At 44.5% G+C, this 23,554-nt stretch overlaps 1 protein-coding gene across 5 annotated transcripts in view; it reads left to right on the top strand.

The window, feature by feature from the left end:
- The window catches only part of MTA1 (metastasis associated 1), a 3,368,231-nt gene that overhangs the window by 274,460 nt on the left and 3,070,217 nt on the right, over nucleotides 1–23,554 (top strand). For all 5 annotated transcript variants that reach the window (XM_044074165.1, XM_044074166.1, XM_044074164.1 and 2 more), the window contains exon 2: nucleotides 20,940–21,007. In XM_044074165.1, the coding sequence (XP_043930100.1) occupies nucleotides 20,940–21,007 (68 nt within the window). The remainder of the gene's footprint in view (nucleotides 1–20,939; nucleotides 21,008–23,554) is intronic.

The raw sequence follows: 23,554 nt of genomic DNA, 5'->3' as shown, positions 1-23,554 counted from the left end.
TGTGCTGCCTGTGGTTGCTTTAATAAGCGCACTCTCAGGCGCCGGGCAGAATTTGCCGAAGACTTTTTCGGTGAATCTTTCGCGTATATCATGCCGTCGGATCAACCGACAACTCAATCTACCAAAAAACAAAAGGACCGGGACCGGCATCCTCGGCACCGCGTCCACCACCGATGCAACTCCTAAACCCTCTGCTAGTGCTTCGGTCCCTTCGGAAGCGGTAATTCAACTGCTCCAGGCCGACGACACAGCGTTAACACGTCCTTCGGTCTCGGAGACCTCTCCGGTGCCGGTTGTTGATTTTACTCCGGAAACCGAAGTTCTGGATCTACCCGATACCATTCCTGTAGACAAGGTTACTCCTGCACGTGGGGCTGCAAGGCCTCCTGTATCCATGCCCATCAAGGCCTTTGCACGTGCTAAGGCCGCCAGCCAGGCCAAGGCCCATCCTAAACCTGCTGCTCAGGCCCCTTCTTCTGATAAACAGATCATGTCTCTTGCTGCAGATCTTATTTCTCTTATCAGGGGGTCTCAGCCTCACCCAGACAGAGGTTCTCAGCCACCTGCAGAGAAAAGGCCCAGAACTGAGCAGGCTGACAACCTCTCTTCAGATGAAGCCTCTGGGGATTCTGAGCATTCAGATACCCAAGAAGAATCCTTCCAGGCTTATGAGGACTCTGATGCTGAGGAATCAATTCCCTCTGCCTCCCCTCCAGAGGATTTCTCGTTTGGTGAAGTCCTGCACTCTATGAGGGAACATTTTAAATGGCAGGGTCAGGAATTCTCTGATTCCAGGAAAAGGCTACGTACCTTCCTCAAGCTTCCCCAGCACAGACCTTTAGCTATTCCTCCAGTTATGGATGTTTTGGATGACGTTTTCTCTGACTCCAGTGCTAACCCTGATTCTCTCCCCCCTGCTCCTGTCAAGCCAGACAGATATTATAGGGTCCCTGACACTCACATCTCGTTAAGGCCCACTCTGTGGATCTAGAAACTATTTCACAGGGCCCCAAGGGAGTGGCTACTTCCACTGCCAAGAATCCACTGCCAGCGGATAGGGAAGCTAGGTCCCTGGAGAGATGGGGTAAAAAAGTTTATACCTCTACCACCCTAGCCATGAGGTCACTTAACTGCCTTTTTCATATGTTTCAGTACCAGGATTTTTTACTGGATGATTTACAGAAAAAGCTAGCCTCTCCTGAGCCTATTGATAGAAAAGCATTGCAGGATCATATACATAACACTCATCAGGTTAACAGTCATTTTCTTCAGTGTGGTTATGATGCATTGGAGGCTTCATGTAGGGCAGCTATGACTGGGGCTGTGATAATGACATGCTTGGTTAAAAGATCAGCCATTGCCAGACCATGTTAAAGTAAAGTTACTTGATGCACCTCTGGAAAAACAGAAGCTTTTTGGTGCTAATGCACAAGATGTGTTGAAATCCATTGAGGAAAAAGCTAAGTCAGTACAGACAGTCAAGGATTTCTTCCAGGTTCAGCCACCCAGATTCAGCAGAAACTGGCCTTCAAAGAATTGGTCCTTCCCAGACTCTGACAAGTTTCAAAGGGGGAAAAAACAGGCATGCCCGAGGTAGAGGACAATACCGAGGATCCTACAGGGGCCGTCAATGGCAACCTCCAAATCAAAGAAGTGGCGCAGGCAGCCCAGCTGCACCACAAGGACAATCACAATGACTTGACTTTCATACCGCCTACAAAGGCTCAAAGAAGCACCTTTGGGCAGAAAATTATCCTTATTCTCAAAAAACTGGCATATCTTAACCAAGGACAACTGGATTCTGGATTTAATAGACAAGGGTTACAGATTCCACTTCCATACTTTACCAATAAGACAAGGCATGCCAAACCTGCCACATCATCAAAGGGCAGAGGCACTCACTCAAGTTTCAAAGCTGTTAAGTATAAAAGCAATAGAAAGGGTTCCTCCTCAGGAACAAGGCCAGGGATTTTATTCAAGACTGTTCCTTGTTCCAAGAAAAGAAAACAAATGGAGGCCTATAATGGACTTGTCTACTCCAAATACTTTTCTCATTGTGCCAAAGTTCAAAATGCTGACGTTGCAGCAACTCCTTCCCATGCTGGGCAAGGGGTCTTGGCTGGTCACTCTGGACCTCAAGGAGGCATACCTGCATGTCCCAATCAGACAAAGCTGCAGAAGATAGCTCCGATTTCTTGCAGGGACAGAGCATTATCAATTCTCAGCATTGCCGTTTGGCTTATCTACTGCGCCCAGAGTGTTCATGAAATGCCTGGCATCGGTAGTGGCACACTGCAGACTCCAGGGGATTCAAATATACCCCTACCTGGACGACTGCCTCATACAAGCAGACAACAAACAAGCCTTAATAGCAAACTTGGACTATGTCATTCAACTACTGCAGGCCTTGGGATACACAGTCAACATACAGAAATCAGGACTACTGCCATTCCAACAGATTATTTTCCTAGGAGCCAAACTGGACACAAACTCAAATGGCCTACCTCACAGAGGAAAAACAACAGCAGTTACCAGAGTACTTCAAAGGCCTAGCAAAGCTCTCCCAGCTGACTGCAAGGAAAATCCTGCAGGCCCTGGGGTTCATGGCATCTTGCATTCTTCTGATACCTTTGGCAAGACTTCATATGAGAAAGCTGCAATGGTACTTAAAAAGCTTATGGTCCCAACACAGCCAAAGCCTAGAGGACGTAATCCCACTCATTCCATGTCTGCAAAAAGAATTTTTGTGGTGGGCTCAAGCAAGTCAGTTAAACAAAGGCATGTCTTTCAACAGACCTCAAGCAGGTCAAATGATTACAACAGATGCCTCAGATCATGGATGGGGGGCGCACATGGAGGGCAGATGCATTCAAGGTCTATGGACACCAAGGGAAAGGCATCTGCACATAAACCAAAAAGAGATGTTGGCAGTGATGCATGCAATCGAGACTTTCGAAAAATCACTACAACAAGGACATTTGCTAATAAGGACAGACAACACCACTGTCATGTGGTATATAAACAAGCAGGGAGGCACTCATTCATATCCCCTCTGCAGACTAACAATGATTCTCTGGGAAAAATCCCTGAGTCTGGAGATACATTTGCAATCCCAGTTTGTGCCAGGCAAGGACAATGTACTGGCGGACAAGCTGAGCAGAAATTTCTTGGATCCACACGAATGGATGCTGCATCCTCACATTTTCTCACAAATAACAAAGATATGGGGAAGACTGGACGTAGATCTCTTTGCTTCTCACATGAATCATCACCTGGAAAAGTTCTGCACAAGGACCCACCATCCTCTAGCCTGGAAAACGGATGTTCTCTCCTTCAGCTGGAATTCCCTAAAAGTTTATGCATTCCCTCCTCCACCTCTGCTGACCAAGGTGATACTGAAGATCAAAGCAGAACAACCAACAGGCATTTTGATAGCTCCAGACTGGCCAAGGCAACACTGGTACCCATTGCTGTTGGGCATAACTCGGACCAAACCGTGGCCTCTGCCCCTATGGCCCCTGCTTCTAACACAACACAATTACAGGACTGTCCATCAAAACCTGAAAACATTGCATCTGACAGCCTGGAGTTTACCATGACTCCTTCCGCTATCTCTCTTTCCAAAAAAGTTCAAGAGATCTTACTGGAAGCACGCAGACCTTCCACCAGAAAAACCTATTCAGCCAAGTGGAAGAGATTCAGCCTCTGGAATGCCAACAGGGGTCAGGATACAACATTACTGAGTATACCTCAGATATTGGAATACTTGGCAGAAATGTTTCATACTGGACTTCTCATATTCTTCTATAAAGATTCACGCCTCAGCAATCTCAGCAAAATACAATTGTGATCCACCAGTGTTTTCACATCCTTTGCTAAGACAGTTCCTAAGGGGGATAAAGAATATCAAACCTCCCAGAAAACAGCCAGTACCTGCATGGGACCTCAATTTCGTTTTGGAAAAATTAACTCTTCCTCCTTTTGAGCCAGCAGCAACTTCAGAAATGCAATTTCTATCATGGAAAACGATTTTTCTATTGGCAGTCACATCTGCAAGAAGAGTCCCGGAGATACAGGCACTCATGGCAGTACCTCCCTTCCTCGTTTTTCATCAGGACAGAGTTTCTCTAAGAACCAATCCTACATTCATGCCAAAAGTAATTTCCAGGGTGTCTCTAAATCAAGCTATTCACCTGCCTACTTTCTTCCCCAATCCGCAAAACAGGGGGGAAAAACTGCAGCATACTTTGGACATACACAGGCAACTACGCTACTACTTGGATAGAACTAAGGCCACCAGAAAGTCTGACCAACTGTTTGTAGCCTATGCTGCTGGAGTACAAGGAAAAGCAATCTCCAAGCAAACTATTTCAAAATGGATTGGACACTGCATCAGATTCTGCTATTCTTTCCATGGAAAAGGTGTGCCAGCCAATATTAGGCCACATTCCACCAGAGCTATAGCCACATCCACAGCTTTCCTAAGAGGAGTGGCTACAAAGGACATTCTAGAGGCTGCTACATGGAGCTCCGTGCATACATTTACCAAGCACTACAACCTGCCCTTATACTCCAGATCCCGAGCAGGCTTTGCTTCGGCAGTCCTGCAGGGCATTTTAGCTACACCATCCCTTTCTTAGTTCCATCCACCCCCAGCTTGGCTATGGTATTCAACCCATATGTTATGACTGCAGTTGCATTCTTGAAGGACATAGTACAGTTTTGTACCTACCATAAATGTAGATGTCCGATAGATATGCAACTGCAGTCGGATTTTCCCACCCTCCTACCCCTCTGCAACTTTCTTTATGGGTCCACTACCCCTATTCCTATTAGCTGGGGGTATCTCCTATGGTGTATCTGTTTATTACTGTTGTGCATGTCTGGAATTGTTTATCCATTCACTAAATTTAGCCTTCCTAGGAGGGCACCTGGCATCTGGGGCAAGAAACACTGAAGAAGATGACGTTGGCCGATGCCTTTATACTCCAGCCGTTCTGACGTCGGAGAGGAGGCGACTCCGGCCGACGCCGGACCCAGACTTTGGAATCCGGCCGACCGAGGGCTGCCTGAGGCAGGACAACCCATATGTTATGACTGCAGTTGCATATCTATCGGACATCTACATTTATGGTAGGTACAAAACTGTACTTTGTGTACACCTACCATAAATGTAGATGTTCGAGTGTCTTCACTGTTGCAGTCTGGGTTTCCCTCCCTCCAGTCCCCTCTTATTTTTTCCTTTGTGTATTTCCTTTTTTCACAATTCTTCTGAGGTGTATTTGCAATGGTTATGGGACCTTTTTCATTTTGGGACTCCTGACATCTGGGGCAAGAAAAACTGGAGAAGATGGCGTTGGCTGTCGGCTTTGTACTCCTGGTGCTCTGACATCAGGGAGCTTGGTTGAACAGCCGACGCCGGACCCAGACTTTGGGATTCTGGCCGACCGAGGGCTGCCTGCCGGCAGGGGAGAACCCTACAGTCATGACTGCAACAGTGAAGACACTCTAACATCTACATTTATGGTAGGTGTACACAACTGTACTTTTTATCACCTCATCTGAATATCTGTTTAAAGCTCGTTTCCATTTGTTTCGATTTTTTTTTTTCCAGTCTTTTTCATTATGGGTCCGTGTACCCCATCAGTATTTTGTTTATTTTAACCAGCTCTGAATACATTTGTCTTGTTTTTTCCTCTAGGTTACTGGAAGTCATGTCTTGCACCAAAGCTGGAACTTACACTGCTTTTTGCTGAACAGTTGCAGAATTCTTCCCAGTCAGTGTTTTTCCTCACCCTTTGTGGTTGATTTTCTTTCAGGTTCTCTTGAATTTCTTTTTTTGCTGGCATCCAGGCAGGGTAATTGCTAGCCAGGTACTGAAATGTACCGCAAAATACAAATCTACTAGCTCTGTATTTTGAGTTTCTGTTTTCACACCAGGAGAGCTGAAATTAAGCTGTTTCTTAATGTGCAGCCATCTTGGAAGTTCTTATTGTTACTTTAGTCTTGTTCTTTTGTATTATTGCTTATGTTTTTTTTTACTTGACTGTTTTGCTGTATAACAAGGCTGTAAATGAAAAAAGCCTGGAGCTCATTGTTCCTACTGTAAGTAAATAAATGTAGTAACCACTGAGTACTTTGTCAAGCATGGGCTCATTTTGATAAATTGTGCTACAGGCTAGCAGCTGAAATTCCAATAATCAGAATTCTGACTTTTTGAAGGGGTGAGTCTTCTCTAAATGCATGCCACCCATCTCCCAAGAAGTAAGCAGGTCTTATCCTGAGGATGGTGAGGAGTTGTTAGTGCAAGTAACTGCCAGCAAATACTTTTACTCTGACAGGAAAGGGAATGCTTATATTAAAAGCTGTATTTTGCTTTCATGAAAACTTGCTTGGCAGATGAACATTCAGGTATGTGTTGCAAATGCTATCCATTGCTAGAAGTTGGAACAAAGACCTCCCAATTTGTTGTTGGAAGAAGAGGTTGCTGGCTGTAGTGCTAAATATAATGTGGCAGGAGGAGTCTGTAGGTTTAAAAATGCACTGAACTGTTTTGAAACTCCCCTGTTTTGACAGGTGCCAGTAGTAGGGTGATATAGTTTTGCTTTTCTATGTTTCTTGCCACCACGCCTGACTCTTAACATGTTGCTGTCGGTCACCAATATTGGAAGGGGGTGGGGAGTACCCTGTAGGATTTCCAAACTGTTACGCTACTCCTTCAACAATGTCAGAACACTTACAGAGCCTTGTTTTTTGCAGGCTTAGACATAATTAAATAGAGGTTGCTGACTCAACAACTGGCATGTAGGGACTGCATTTACTTGTTGAAAGCTAACTGACTAAAATGACATAAGCCAAAATCAGGAAAGATGTCCTGAAAACAAAATCAAGGCAGCATATCGGTCTGTTTCCCAAAATGGATTTATAATGCCATCTCTGATTTTATAGGTGGACCTAACTGGGTTTTATTAACTGCAGTGGCACAGGTGGGTGGGCTGTATGTCTGGTGCATATTGTCGTGGAATACCCAGTGGAGACAAGAGACCCCATGAGAGCATTTGCTTCAAATGGGGATGATCATTTTGAGGGTTTCATTCATTTGTAGACCGGAGTGATGCACCCTCACCGATACCAACTGCATACTGAATCATTTAGCTTCTTGTTTTGAACTATGGCGCTAAGGCTTAGCATAGAACCATCCCTGTAAATCGATGATTTGGCTGCATCTCCCCTATGAGAAAAGAGTGGACCATATGGCTTTTGCCTACTAAAAGAAATGAGCACCATTTAAACTGACAGATGGGAAGTCTGGATGGTTGTTGGAGACGGGTGAAAAAAATGCAGAGGTCTACTTTGTCAGGACTGAAAAGGTAAATGTAGCAACTTGCGAAACATTGTAAACTCTAAATATTGCTTGCACAATTAAGTTGCGTATTGTCTCTTAACTCGATAGCTTTACTCCCTCACTCCTAATCTTTTTAATATGCTACCTCCAAGGTCACAAACTAGAAGTCCTAAGACCATGTCACTTTTTTCTTTTATTCCAATAATCTGATATAGGAGACATCAGAGAAGTTTAGTTGTTCAGTGTTTCCATTGTTGATGGTGTGAAATGCTGGCACTTCAAGACAATTCACTCAACTTTTTAAATGTTGACAAAGTGGAATACAGCATACTATAGTATTTTCAAAACATGTAGATAAATGGGTTATTCAACCATAGATGTCTGGTCAATAAGGATAAGATCTAAATTTTTTTTCATATTTTGCATGTACTTTTCATTTAATCATATCAAACCCTAGAAGAACCTTCACAAATGTTTATTCTGTTTTACCAAATTAGTGCATGGGACAAATCATGTCTGCTTTCAGATATATTTATTTTATAGAGTCATGCCATCAATTCAGTAAGGTGGTATCAGGAAAGTAAACATATTAATAAGAAATAATACAAGCATGATGTCACACCTTCTGAAAATTTAATTTCTGAAAATTTAAAGTACTGTGCAATACAGAAGCAGAAGAGTTGAGCCATTTTGAAACGGAGCTAGACTAGTACAGTAAACTCTCAGATGTTCTTCATCTCACATTGCTGCAGTCCTTACATATGGGTAGTCCGCTGTCCTCGGTCGGCCCGAATACCAAAGTATTAGGCTGACGTCGGTCATGGGCGCTCAGATCTGACATCAGAGCGTCAGGGTATAAAAGCGCATGACCGACGTCATATCCTCAGTCTTTTTTGCCGCATGGTCCGATGCAGAAGCAGCGTTGCAAGTGCCGTTCGGCGTTCTGAAATTTTCGTATTCTGAGTTTCAGACCGAAACCAAGTTGGGCTAAGTAGCCCGTTGGGAATATTTTTGTTTTTTCTTGCCTCAGTTAATTCTGGATGTCAGAAAAAGTGAATAATTGTATTTCTTGTGGGAAACAGATACCGCATAGGGATTATCACTCTCTTTGCATTCCTTGTTTGGGACCGGACCACGACGTAGTCGGGTGTCGGTTTTGTGCTAGGTTTAATAAGCGCACTATAAAAAGAAGGTTAGATTGTGCTAGGTTAGTCTTTGGTAAGCGGTGTAATTATAATATGCCGTCGGATCCTCCGACGCCCGCTTCCACGAAGAAGCGCAAAGACAAATCCTTGAAACCTAGACAGGTTGATTCGTCTGTTTCGGACGCCGGTCCTGCAGAACCTACAGTGGAGCAGGTGGATCCGGCTGAAGTTTCTGTCGAGTCTCAGGGGGAAACTTTGATTTTGCAGGATGTGGCCTCACAGGAGTCAGGTCAAGCTGAAGGGGCCTCTCAGGTTACTGTTCTCCCTTCTATGCCTAAGGTGGTTAGGCCTTCTGCTACTATTTCTAAGGCTTCTTCTAAGGGCAGGTCTGTTTTGCCTTCCTCTGGTGTCCCTCCAGGTACTTCAGGGTCTGTGCCTAAAAAGCACATGCTTAAAATGGCAGAAGATTTGATTACTTTAATTAGAGGTTCTATGCCCCCTCCTGATAAGAGGCCCAGGGTGGAGCCAGAGTTGGAAAGTTTGGATCAGGCCACAGATGACTCAGACTCTTCTGCTGAAGATATTCAAGATTTTCCCCCTTATTCGGATTCTGATGCAGAGGATTCCACTCCTTCTGCTTCTCCTCCAGAGGATTTTTCATTTTCAGAAACTCTGCATTCCATGAGGGAGCATTTTAAGTGGGAAGGACAGGATTTCTCTGATTCACGGAAGAGGCTTAGGGAATTCTTGTTTTTACCACAGCATAGACCCTTGGCTATTCCTCCTGTTTTGGATGTTGTTAAAGATGTTTTCTCGGAGGCTTCCCTTAATCCAGATTCTTTGCCTCCTGCCAGTTAAACCGGACAGGTATTACAGGGTGCCTGAGGCTCATAAATATCTGTATAAGAGTCCTAGGGCGGACCCAGAAACTATTAGTCAGGGGCCTAAGGGTGTTAGAGCTTCTGTTGTAAAGAATCCGGTTCCTCTAGATAAGGAAGCTAGAGCTTTGGATAGATGGGGTAAGAAGGTGTATACCTCTTCTACTTTAGCAATGAGGGCTTTAAATTGCCAGTTTCATATGTTGAAATATCAGAATTTCCTCCTTTCTCAGCTAAAATCTAAAGTGGATGCTTTGGCAGAGGGCATAGAGTGTAAAGAATTGCAGGATTTAGTACATGTCTCTGAACAGGTGGGTAAGCATTCTTTGCAGTGTGGTTTTGATGCGGTACAGGCCTCTTCTAGGGTGGCTGCCACTGGTTCAGTTCTTTGTAGGCACGCCTGGCTTAAGGATCAGAATTTGTCCGAGCATGTTAAAACTAGAATTCTGGATGCCCCTTTACAGTCTGAAGTTTTGTTTGGTCCCCCTGTGGAGTCGGTTTTGAAGAAAATGGAAGACAAGGCTAAGTCCATGCAGACTGTTAAAGATTTTTTGCTGGTGCAACCTCCAAAGTTTAGTAGAAATTGGCTTACTAAGGGGTGGACCTACCCTTCTTCTGATTCTCAGTCTAGGGGTAGATCTAGACGTGGCAGGGGCAGAGCTCACAGTACATTCAGGCCTAGAACTTGGAGTTCACCTGCACAATCTGCAGGTGAGGGCAGGGGGCCAGTCCTTTCGTAAACAGGCCCAATGACCTGCATTTTCAGCTGCCAGATTCTTCTTCCCTGGCAGCTCCTTTGGGAGGAAAGTTAGCAATCTTCAAGCAAAACTGGCTTTTAGTCACCCAGGACAAATGGGTATTGGACATTATAAACCGAGGCTACAAGTTCTATTTCCATACATTGCCTCCTTTCAAAGGCATGCCAGACGTTCCTCCTCGGCAAAGGATAGAGGCTCACAAGCAGATTACTTCTTCAAATAGGAGCTATACAGCCAGTTCCTCTGTCAGAAGTGGGACTAGGATTTTATTCTCGCCTGTTTCTAGTACCAAAGAAAGGGAACACGTGGAGACCAATTTTGGATTTATCTATCCTCAACACTTATCTGGACATTCCAAAGTTCAAAATGCTGACGTTACAACAGCTTTTACCTCTGTTGGGAAAAGATCACTGGATGGTAACTCTGGATCTCAAAGAGGCTTATCTTCATGTTCCTATCAGGCCCAGTTGCAGGAGGTACCTGCGTTTTCGGGCTGGAAATTTACATTATCATTTCTCTGCATTGCCCTTTGGCTTATCTACTGCGCCCAGAGTGTTCACAAAGGTTCTGGCTCCAGTGATAGCCTTTTTCAGGTTAAGAGGAATACAGATTTATCCTTATTTGGACGATTGCCTGATTATTGCACAACACAAAGACGAACGTCTGCATCATCTACAGTATGTGATGGTAGTGTTAAGATGCCTAGGGTATTCTGTGAACGAAACAAAGTCCAGTCTAGTACCCTCTCAGGGCATGTGCTTTCTGGGTGTGAGACTGAATACAGCTTCCCAGATGGCCTTTTTGACCCCGGACAAACAAAGAAGCTTTTCTCTTTATTTCCATCAAATGTCTCTACAGTCCAGGCTGACTGCAAGGACAGTCCTTCAAGCCTTGGGGTTCATGGCATCTTGTATTCTGGTGCTTCCCAATGCCAAACTGCATATGAGGAAGCTTCAATGGTATCTCAAAAATGTATGGACACAACACTGCCAAGATCTAGACACTGTCATTCAGATAATACCTTGCATTCAGAAAGAATTTTTGTGGTGGGCTCAGGAATGTCACCTAAACAAGGGACTCTCTGTGACCCGACCAGAGGCGAGTCAGATTCTAACGACAGATGCCTCGGACAAGGCTTGGGGAGCACACCTCAATGGAAAATGGGTGCAAGACACGTGGCCTGTCAGACTTCAACATTTGCATATCAACTTGAAGGAGATGTTAGCAGTCCAATTTGCATTGATGGCTTTCAAGGATTTACTTCACCCAGGACAGGTGTTGATTCAAACAGACAACACTACTGTCATGTGGTACATCAACAAGCAAGGGGAACCCATTCGTACCCTCTTTGCAGGCAAGCGATGATTTTGTGGGAGACTGCTCTCAGTTTACACCTCAATCTTCAGGCAAGGTTTCTACCAGGAGCACAGAACTCCTTAGCGGATGTGTTGAGCAGACAAATTGTGGATCCTCACGAGTGGAAACTGGATCCTCATGTGTTTCAAAAGTTGACAGTGTTATGGGGGACTTCAGACATAGATCTGTTCGCTTCTCCACTAAATTACCAGTTGCCAAAGTTTTGCACAAAAATGTTTCATCCCACAGCTTGGAAGGTGGATGCTCTATCATTCAGTTGGAGCAATCTTCATGTCTATGCCTTTCCACCTCTGCCTCTCATTCCCAAGGTACTCCTGAAGGCCAGAATAGACAAGCCATCCATGATTCTGATAGCGCCGGATTGGCCTCGACAGCACTGGTACCCACTACTAAGGAGTTTGGTACGGGAGCCTCCATGGCCTCTGCCTTTGATTCCACATCTTTTGTCTCAGGAGGGCAATCACTTCCTCAATGTCAAGATTCAGTCTCTGCATCTCACAGCCTGGCATGTTCTGTTTTAGACCTTGGAGGGTCTCAGCTTCCACAACAAGTTTTGAATGTTATTTTGGAGGCCAGAAGGCCTAGTACAAGGAAAGTTTACGCTGATAAATGGAGGAGATTTTTTCTTTGGAGCAAAGCGAAGGACTTTGATGTTTCCAAGCCTGATTTAAGTGTTTCTCTTCAATATCTTACTGAGTTATTGGACAAGGGTTTGTCTTTCTCCTCGATAAAGGTTCATGCTGCAGCCATTTCTGCTCACTATGACTGTGACCCTCCTTTATTTTCCCATCCTTTGTTTAAGCAATTTCTTAGAGGGGCAAAGAACATAAGACCCCACGAGAGCTCCTACTCCTGCTTGGGATCTCAATTTTGTGTTGGAAAAGCTTACTCTACAACCTTTTGAGCCTGCAGCTACTGCCGAGTTAAAGTATTTATCATGGAAGACTGCTTTTTTTGTTGGCCATTACCTCTGCAAGAAGGGTTTCTGAATTACAGGCCCTTATGGCAGTGGAACCTTTCCTGATTTTTCATAAGGATAAGGTATCTTTGCACTAATCCTTCCTTTATGCCTAAAGTGGTTTCTAGTGTGGCCTTGAACCAAACTATTCATTTGCCTACTTTTTATGCAAACCCCAAAATAAAGGGAGAAGATTTTGCATACTTTGGATATTCACAGGCAGTTACATTATTATTTGAGCAGAACCAAGGGGTTCAGGCAGTCTCAGCAGTTGTTTGTTTCTTTTGCTTTGGGTTCTCAGGGAAAACCTGTTTCGAAACAAACTATTTCTAAATGGATTGGGTTTTGTATTTCTTTCTGTTATTCCCATCATGGTAAGGAGATTCCGCTGGAATCAGACCTCATTCCACTAGAGCTACTGCCACTTCTACTGCCTTTCTAAGGGAGGTAGCTACAAAAGATATTTTGGAAGCAGCCACTTGGAGTTCAGTACATACTTTTTCCAAGCATTACCACCTTCCTCTTTATTCTAAGTCTAGGGCTGGATTTGCCACTGCAATATTACAGGGCATTTTAGCAGCCCCTAATGCTTTATGATTTTGCCATCCTCCCTTTACCTCTGCTTTGGGATTCTACCCATATGTAAGGACTGCAGCAATGTGAGATGAAGAACATAGTACAGTTTTGTACCTACCATAAATGTAGATGTTCGAAGATCCACATTGCTGCAGTCCAATTTACCCTCCCTCCTTCCCCTCTGTAGTTTGGCATGGTTATATGGTTTGGGTGATGGTTGTTGGGCATGTTTTTGGGAGGTATCCTGTTTTTGGGCTGTGGCCTTTCTTTTTAGGGCCTTCTGACATCTGGGGCAAGAAAAGACTGAGGATATGACGTCGGTCATGTGCTTTTATACCCTGACGCTCTGATGTCAGATCTGAGCGCCCATGACCGACGTCAGCCTAATACTTTGGTATTCGGGCCGACCGAGGACAGCGGACTACCCATATGTAAGGACTGCAGCAATGTGGATCTTCGAACATCTACATTTATGGTAGGTACAAAACTGTACTTTAACCGGAACCCAAGCAACCAGGGGAAAAAAAATCAAAGAAATACAGTACACTTTTCATCTGTTGCACTTTCTGTCCCTCCTTGCAGAAACATACTTTACGTGAGTTTTAAAAAGGAAGATGAGAATAAATTCCCTCTCTCCCCAAGCTAAGAACAAGTCAAACCAAACAAATAGTATAGGGTACAGTATTAGTCAGGTCTATTTTTAATAGCAACTCTCAAGCAACCAGAAACTACAGTTATCCAGCTAGACTAGTACCAGGAGCTCACTGGATGACACACATGATTGTGTATCCCACCTCTGCCATTACATGGATGGCTGGGTTCAGACCAAGTAGAAACACCCCATAGCTACAATGCAACTCTTCACATCGCTCATATCCAGCCTACATCCTAGTGGAAGTCATGTCTTGCACCAAAGCTGGAGCTTGCACTGCTTTTTGCTGAACAGTTGCAGAATTCTTCCCAGTCAGGTGCTGGTTAACTGAGAGTGTACTGTACAATACTTGGAATTTTAACAGCTTATTTCACAGTACTTGTAAGTCAGTGCAGACTAATCAGCTTTAGCTGGTAAGCAATATATTTAGTGGATTTGCCAGATAACTAATGTAGGTAATTTCTTGTGGAATTTGTAAAGTAGACTTTAAGGTGGAATTTCTTATGTTTGAGGGGAGAGCAGTTCTAGAGTGGCTTTGATAGTGAAAACTGCTAGTGTTAGTTACTCATTTAGCTGTCATGTTCCCATTAACTGCTGGACATAATATCCCTCTTTAAGAGGATGGGATGTAGGCTGGATGTGAGCGATGTGAAGAGTTGCATTGTAGCTATGGGGTGTTTCTACTTGGTCTGAACCCAGCCATCCATGTAATGGCAGAGGTGGGATACAAAATCATGTGCGTCATCCAGTGAGCTCCTGGTATGTGGCTGTCCCACTTTTTTCTGTACATATTGTACTCCTTCAGCTTTCGCCAGAAGCCATCTTTGAAGTCTCATATCCTTTCTCTGAAGGACAAGTGTAGTCTTTTGGCCAGTCATCTTTCCCTCCATGCAAACTCTGTCTTGGATGCTGGCTGTTCTTTTTCTGCTCTAAGCAAAGACCCCACACTAGCCAACAGGCCATTTTAATTCTGAGTAACGATTTCCATTATGTTTGGCTAATATCTTTAAACTTTATTTTTGCCCTCCCCTGACCAGTCATGTCTTTCTCAGCTTCTTCTGTTGACTTGTCTGTTTCTCCAGGTCTTTAGGCTCAGACTGAAACAAGGGTCTAACATCAAGGAGTGGTCCCATCATTCTAGGGGACCGGTAATTTTTACCAGCCCTAAGCTCCTCCTCTGTGTGCTAATGTCAACAGTAGGCTGGGGGAAAGTGGGAAGTAAGTAGCCTTGATTGTGTGCCCTGCCCCTGGACCCGTAGAGTGGCCATGCCTGCTGCTGTGCTTCTGCTGTCCCTGCATCTTTTCTTTGAGCTCTGGCCTCGACCAGAGCTCCACTAGACACATGCATGATCTGTCATCCCAGAGTAGCCTTGCCAATTCTCAGCAGTCAAGTGTCAGCCTGTTACTCAAACTTTGGCCACTTAAGCTGTAGTCAGGGCTTCATCATCGTATGCCATTATTTGAGATGATAGTGTTTTTTCAGACATTTAATAGTAGTAGCAGTAGTAAACTGGCTTGTAGATGAGACAGAATTGGAGCTACATTAGTTCTAGTTTCCCTTGTGTTTCAATCTAGTAAAATGCTTTTAAAGTTGGATCCTGTACAGATCTTGTGCTGCACAAGAAAGCGCTCAATCTGAAGGTGACCTTTCCAAAGCAAGAATTTACAGTGTGGGTATCATTTCAAGGCTGTGAGATGGAAGGAACCTGAGCTGGGTTTAGAAGCAGGTCAGATTGCAAAGAGAAATTTAGATGTTCATCGTGTTACCCTGCTGCAGTCATCACACTTGGGTTATCCTGCCATCAGGCGGTCGCACAGTCGGCCTGAGTTCCAAAGTCTTGGTCCGGTGTCGATTGCTGTCATTTCTTCCCCGACGTCAGTGCGCCAGGGGTATATAAGAGGCATCCGACGTCATTTTCTTCAGTCTTTCTTGCAGCACGATGCCCGAAGCAGAAGCAGTTCACAACTGCCGGTCGGCCGACACCTGAGATTTTCAAATCGAATTTCAGTCCCGAAGTCTTCAATAAAGCTAAGTACCCCATTGGGGAACCTTTTTTTTCCTCAGTCCGATGTCAGAAAAAGTTAACAATTGCATTTCTTGTGGGAAGCAAATACCTCATAAGGACTTCCATTCTTATTGCATTCCTTGCCTAGGCCCATACCACAACGTCACTGGTTGTCGGGTTTTGCACTAGGTTTAATAAATGAACTATCAAATGCCGTTTTGACTTTGCACGACATTACTTTTGGTAGGAAATTTAGTTATATCATGCCGTCGGAGTAGCCGACGACCGGCATGCATAAAAAATGCAAGGGTAAGGACAGGCAGCCTAGGAACAAACCAGATTCTGAGGCCTCTGCTGGGCTTGTCGCCGGTTCTCCGGTTTTCAGTGAGGCGCCTATGCAGCCCCTGACGACTGCAGAATTGGAACCCCAGACAGCTGCGGATTCTCAAGCGGAGTGTACTAGGCTGATGCAGCCATCTTCATTAGGCCCTTCCGACACCAGAGCAGAAGGATACCCCAGTGCAGTGGAAACGCCATTAGTTGCAGAAGGTGTCTTCAGACAGACTACACTCACCATTAAGTCTTATGCTAAGCTTAAAACTCCATTAAAACCAAAAAAGACTGTACATCAGTCTACAGTTCAAGGCCCCACGCCTAAGAAACAGATGCTTAAGATGGCTGAAGGTTTGATTACCCTAATCAGGGGTTCCCATCCCCCTCCAGATAAAAGACCAAGACAAGAGGAGGATTATGCTTCCTCTGACCAGGTTTCAATTTCCTCAAATTCTTCTGAGGAACAGGATTACACTTTTACCCCCTTATGAAAACTCTGATGCTGAAGACTCTATCCCCTCAGCATCTCCCCCTGAAGACTACTCCTTTGGGGAAACTTTGCATACCATGAGGGAACATTTCCACTGGAAAGGCCAGGACTACTCTGTGTTGGGGTAGTAAAAGGAACTCTCGGAGCCTTTTCTTAGAATCAGACCACTTGCTATCCCTCCAGTTTTAGATATTGTGGATGATGTTTACTTGGAGTCTAGTCTAAATCCAGACTCTCTACCTCCTGCTCCAGCCAAACCAGACAAATACTACAGAGTGCCTGACTCACATACATTCCTTTATAAAAGCTCTGTGGCTGACCCACAAACAATTTCCCAGGGTCCCAAGGGGGCTAAAGCTTCTATGGCTAAAAATCCTGTGCCCATTGAAAGGGATTCCAGAGCCCTAGATAGATGGGGAAAGAAACTATACACCTCAGTAACTCTGGCTATGAGGGCATTAAATTGTCAGTTTCACATGCTGAAATATCAGCAGTTCCTAATGTCTCAATTAAAGCAAAAAATGAGCACACATAAAGAACAGTCTGAATTCAAGGAAATGCAGGATCTGTTGCATGCAGCTGAACAGGTGGGCAAACGTACTTTACAATGTGGATTTGATTCATTGGAAGCTTCCTGTAGAGCAGCTGTTACTGGGTCTGTCATACGTAGACATGCTTGGTTAAAAGAACAAACCCTGCCTGATCATGTTAAAGCAAAATTATTGGATGCACCTTTACAGCAGGATGTATTATTTGGTGTCAAAGCAGAAGAAAATGGAGGATAAGGCAAAGTCTATGCAGACGGTCAAGGATTTCTTACAGGTACAACCCCCTCGTTTCAGCAGAAATTGGCCAACAAAAAACTGGTCCTTTCCAGCTTCTGACAGATCACAGAGGGGCAAATATAGACGCCCAAGGGGCAGAGGTCAGATACAAGGCCCTTACAAACCTCGCCAATGGGGTACTGCTACCCAGAAAGGAGGAGAAGACAGGCCCCAAGCTAGCAGAAGGCAAACACAATGACTCAGTCCTCAAACTACCAAGAAAATCTCTCCTGGCAGCTCCCTTGGGAGGAAAATTAGCATTTTTTGCAGACAACTGGCACATCATCACAAAAGACAAATGGGTCCTAAGCATTGTCTGACAAGGCTACAGATTCCACTTTCATACCTTGCCAAGGAAAAAAGGAATGCCAAACCTGCCACCAAATCACTGGGCAGAGGCACAAAAACAAATTACAGCTCTCCTGGACATGAGAGCCATTCAACAGGTACCTACACAAGAGCAAGGACAAGGATTTTACTCAAGACTCTTTCTAGTCCCAAGAAAAGACAAAGCATGGAGACCCATTCTGGATCTTTCAATTCTGAACACCTATCTGCAAGTACCAAAATTTAAGATGCTAACACTACAGCAGCTTCTTCCCATGCTGGGCAAGAATGCTTGGCTAGTAACGTTGGACCTCAAGGAGGCATACCTGCATGTCCCTATCAGACAAAATTGCAGAAGATACCTCCGCTTCATTGCAGGTTCAACACATTATCAATTCTCTGCACTGCCCTTTGGCTTCTCTACTGTGCCCAGGGTCTTCACAAAATGCCTGGCACCAGTAATTGCATACTGCATACAAAGAGGAATTCAAATATACCCATACCTGGACGACTGCCTTATTCAAGCCGAAAGCAAGGACATTCTTTTAAAGCATCTGGAATTTGTCAAACACCTTCTAAATTGCCTAGGGTACACAGTAAACGAAAAGAAATCAAAACTAGTGCCCTCACAAAACATAATATTCCTGTGTGCCAGCTTGAATGCAACGGCCCAGATGGCTTATCTCACGCCAGACAAGCAACAACAGCTGACTCAATATTTCAAAATAATGGCAACAAAGACCCAACTCCCTGCAAGAAAAATTCTGCAGGCCTTGGGATTCATGGCATCTTGCATACTACTAATACCATTTGCAAAACTGCATATGAGGAAATTACAATGGTACCTGAAAAGCGTATGGACTCAGCACAGCCACAGCTTGGAAATAATGATACCACTCATTCCCTGCCTTCAACAGGAGTTTCTATGGTGGGCACAGGCATGTCACCTCAACAAGGGTCAGCCTTTCACCTTACCCCCAGCCAGGCAAACTATGGCAACAGATGCATCAAACTATGCCCGGGGAGCACACATGGCAGGACAGTGCATTCAGGGCAAATGGACTACAGATCAAAGGCATCTGCATATCGATCAAAAAGAAATGCTAGCAGTACAGAATGCCCTAACAGCTTTCAAGGACCTCTTACACCCAGAACAACTACTAATAAGGACGGACAACACCACAGTAATGTGGTACATAAACAAGCAAGGGGGCACACATTCCTACCCTCTATGCTGGCAAGCAATGACCTTGTGGAACACAGCACTGTCTTACCAGGTTCAATTACAAGCACAATTCCTGCCAGGAAAGAAAAACACTTTGACAGACGACCTAAGCAGAAACATCATGGATCCACACGAGTGGAAATTAGATCCACAAGTATTTGCAATGATAGCTCAAAAATGGGGACGCCCACACATAGATCTGTTTGCCAGTCCCCAAAACTACCAACTTCAAAAATTTTGCACAAGGACATTCCATCCACAAGCTTGGAAAGTGGACGCCCTCTCATTCAGTTAGAAAACATTAACAGTGTATGCCTTTCCTCCACTGCCTCTTCTAGCAAAGGTACTGCTGAAAGTCAGATTAGAGAGGCCACAAATGATGCTCATTACACCAGACTGGCCACGCCAGCATTGGTATCCAATTCTAAGGAACATGGCCCACGGCCCACCATGGATTTTACCACAAATTCCTCACCTGCTTACCCAACGAGACAATCTGATTCTACACAGCCAACTCAAGATTTTAAACCTGGCTGCATGGCAAATTGCCTAAACAACCAGCCAACCCCTCTACCCAAAGCTGTTGTGGATGTCATTCTGGAGGCCAGGAGGCCCAGCAACAGAAAAACCTACTCGGACAAATGGAAAAGATTTTGCGCCTGGAACACAGGCTAAAGGCCAAAATCCCCTTGATCCAAACATTCCTCAGATTCTACAATATTTAACTGAGATGTTGCACAAAGGACTTTCCTTTTCGTCTATTAAGATCCACGCCTCAGCAATTTCAGCTCATTACAACGCTGATCCTCCTTTATTCTCACATCCACTCCTAAGACAGTACCTCAAGAACATAAGACTGCCTAGGAGAGCACCAACACCTACTTGGGATCTCAACTTTGTTCTGGAAAAGCTTACACTGCCGCCCTTTGAACCAGCGTTTTCAGCTGATTTAAAATTTCTTTCATGGAAAACTGCCTTGCTACTAGCAATAACCTCAGCTAAAAGAGTCTCAGAACTACAGGCACTAATGACAGTGGAGCCTTTCCTCATTTTTTATCAAGACAGTCTCTCTCTACGAACTAACCCTTCCTTTATGCCAAAGGTGGTATCCAGTGTGGCCCTAAACCAAACCATTCATTTGCCCACCTTTTTCCCAAAATCCCCAGAACAAAGGAGAAAGACTCCTGCACTCTTTGGACATTCACAGGCAATTACGTTACTACTTGGATAAAACTAAGGCATTCAGAAAATCTGAACAGCTCTTTGTAGCCTATGCTGCAGGATCACAAGGAAAAGCTATCTCAAAACAGACCATTTCTAAATGGATAGGGCACTGCATACGTTTCTGCTACATGCATCATGGGAAACTGGTACCTGCTAACATTAGGTCCCACTCCACCAGGGCTACCGCTACATCAGCAGCCTTTCTCAGGGGAGTGCCAACCAAGGATAATTCTGGAAGCTGCAACTTGAGTTCAGTGCACACCTTCACCAAACACTATCACTTACCCCTATATTCTAAGACTAGAGCTGGTTTTGTCACTGCAGTTTTGCAGGGCCTACTAGCTTCTTCTAACCCTCTTTAACTCCACCACCCATCCTTAGCTTTGGGATTCAACCCAAGTGTGATGACTGCAGCAGGGTAACACGATGAACATAGTACAGTTTTGTACCTACCATAAATGTAGATGTTCAAGTGTTCACCCTGCTGCAGTCCAGGTTACCCTCCCTCCATCCCCTCTGAATTAGCTGAACTTATCTATGCCATTCTATCCTATACAACCTCTGTGGTGTATTTGCTTGTGCCTGAAGGTAGCCTCTTGTATACCCCTGGCGCACTGGCGTCGGGGAAGAAGCGACAGCAACTGACGGACCAAGACTTTGGAACTTGGAACTACTGCGGGACCACCTGACGGCAGGATAACCCAGGTGTGATGACTGCAGCAGGGTGAGCACTCGAACATTTACATTTATGGTAGGTACAAAACTGTACTTTTTGCAGAATAAAAATGAGTTTTGTAATTTTGGTTTTAAATTTTTTCCAGATTATGTATATTTTGAAAATTCGTCAAGTAATCCATACTTAATAAGAAGAGTAGAAGAGTTAAATAAGGTAAGCAACATTTTTCTTGTATCTGTAATTTCTGAAAATAATGATCTGCCTTGCCATTTAGAAGCCACAGTATATTCTGCTGAAAGTCTTTTCGGTTATTCATCTGTGTCTTGCAGTTTTGGTATCAAGGAATACCTTTGTATAATGCAAGGTGGAAGAGCAGGAAACTGCTGTATATTTAAAACTTGCTAAAAATGAAATGAAGAAATGTAAAATGAAAACTGTAATGTTAGGTCTAGTCTGTTTTATGCCAGCTTCACTTTCCGTTTAGGTGGACAGTTTAGTTTTGAGATTGGTAAGTTTTATTCATTATGTTTGTTAACCAGGAATTTTCATACAGTGTCCCATTTTCAATGGAGTCTCGGGGAGAAAAGCTCCAAAACATTGTAAAACAAAAGCATGTTGATGACAACACAGTAATGGATCAGTATAAGGATTATAAATGTGAAGCAGCATAGTCAATTTGACTTGGGAAAAGTATACTATATTGAACAAGATAAATGGTTGTTGTTCTTCATAGTCAATGTTGCTGTCTTAATTCTTGAGTTTTCTTGCCATACAGTAGCCTGTGATCAGCCCAATTTCCAGAGTATTTGCATTATCCCTAGCTGAAACACCTCCAAAGGTGATGTCTGGACGTCGTGGTATAAGAAGGGCATATGTTGGTGTCATCTTCAGATGTTCTTCGTGTTTCACTGTTGCAGTCATCACACTTGGGTTATCTGCCTGCAGGTAGCCCTCAGTCGGCTCGAATACCAGAGACTTAATATTTCAGTTGCTGTCACTTCAGAACTAACGTCAGGTTGTCAGGGGTATAAAAACAGGCAGCTGATGCCATTACGTCAGTCTTTCTTGCTGAGGAACCCAAAGCAGAAGCAGTTCGCACAAGTGTCAGTTGGCCACTACCTGAGTTTTTGTTTCTGAATTGAATCATTCTGAAGTCTTCTAAAGCAGTACCCCATTGGGGATCCTTTTTTCTTGCTCTAACCGATGTCAGAAAAAGTTAATTGTTTTGCCTGTGGAAAGCAAACACCACACCAAGATTTCCATTCTTACTGCATCACCTGTTTAGGCCCAGACCACGGCGTACCTTGCTTTCGGTTTTGTGCTTTGTCCAATGCCCAAACTATTCGTTGTCAGGCCCTTATGGTTGCTAAATACTTTTGGCTCTCTATCTCCGTATTCCGAAATGGCTTCAGTAAGCCATCCGACTACCGATTTTCCGAAACAAATGTAAGGATAAAGATGGAGACAGACTGCACAGGTTCAAAACTGCCAACGACGCTTCCGCAAGTCACCAGTTCGCCGGTACTCTGAGGCACTTTCGCAGCCCCTGATGCCCACTTCGATGGATTCGCAGGCTGCTACCGAGACCCCTTCGGAGTCCGGTATGCTGCGAGACTCTTCTTTGACTAGGGAACCTGCTGATGTTCTTCGTGTTTCACTGTTGCAGTCATCACATTTGGGTTATCTGCTTGCAGTAGCCCTCAAGTCGGCCTGATTATCAAAGTCTTGGGTCCTGAGTCAGTTGCTGTCTCTTCTTCCATGACATCAGGTCGTCAAGGGTATACAACATACAGCCGATGCCATTACATCAGTCTTTCTTGTCTTGTGGTGCCCGAAGCAGAAGCAGTTCACAAGTGCAGGTCAGCCGACTCCTGAAATTTTTGTTCGAGTGTCAGAACGGAAGTCTTCAACTAAAAGCTAAGTACCCCATTGGGGAAACATTTTTGCTCTAAACCGATGTCAGTAAAAGTAAATAATTGCATTTCTTGTTGAAAGCAAATACCTCAAAGATTTTTATTCGTACTGTATTCCTTGCCTGGGCCCTGACCACGATGTAACTCACTGTTGGATGTTCATCGTGCACACAGCTGCAGTCATAACAGAGGGGTTTTCCTGCCGTCAGGCGGGTCCTCGGTCGGCCGAATTCCAAAGTCTAGGTCCGGCGTCGGATGTCGTCACTTCTTCCCTGACGTCAGTGCGACAGGGGTATAAAAGAACCAGCCGACGCCATTTTCTTCAGTCTTTCTTGCCGCGCGGTGCCCGAAGCAGAAGCAGTTCGCAAGTGCCGGTCGGCCAGCTCCTGAGATTACGAATATTTTTCAACCGAAGACTTCTTGAAAGCTAAGTACCCCGTTGGGGAAACTTTTCTTGCCTCAGACTGATGTCAGACAAAGTTAATAATTGCATTTCATGTGGGAAGCAAATATCGCATAAGGATTTCCATTCCCTCTGCATTCCTTGCTTAGGCCCAGACCACGACATCTCAGCCTGTCGTTTTTGTGCTACATTCAACAGACGCACTATTAAGTGTCGGGCGGAGTTCCCCAACACTATTTTGGTAAAAAGTTTAATTACATTATGTCATCGGATACGACTCCAGTTTTGAGTAAAAGACGCAAAGATAAGGACCGACATACAAGGTCCGTGACTTCTACCGACACCACACTAAAGCCGACTACAGGTGCTCCGGTTCTCAGCGAGGTGCCTACGCAGCCCCTGACTACCGATGACATTTCATTAGCGGTGTCTTCTGTGCCCGAG

Source organism: Protopterus annectens, chromosome 6.part0 (genome assembly GCF_019279795.1).
Source record: "Protopterus annectens isolate FY-2018-M chromosome 6.part0, PAN1.0, whole genome shotgun sequence".
Lineage (NCBI taxonomy): Eukaryota > Metazoa > Chordata > Ceratodontiformes > Protopteridae > Protopterus > Protopterus annectens.
Note: the sequence above shows the minus strand (reverse complement) of the source record. Positions and strands in the feature narration are given on the sequence as shown.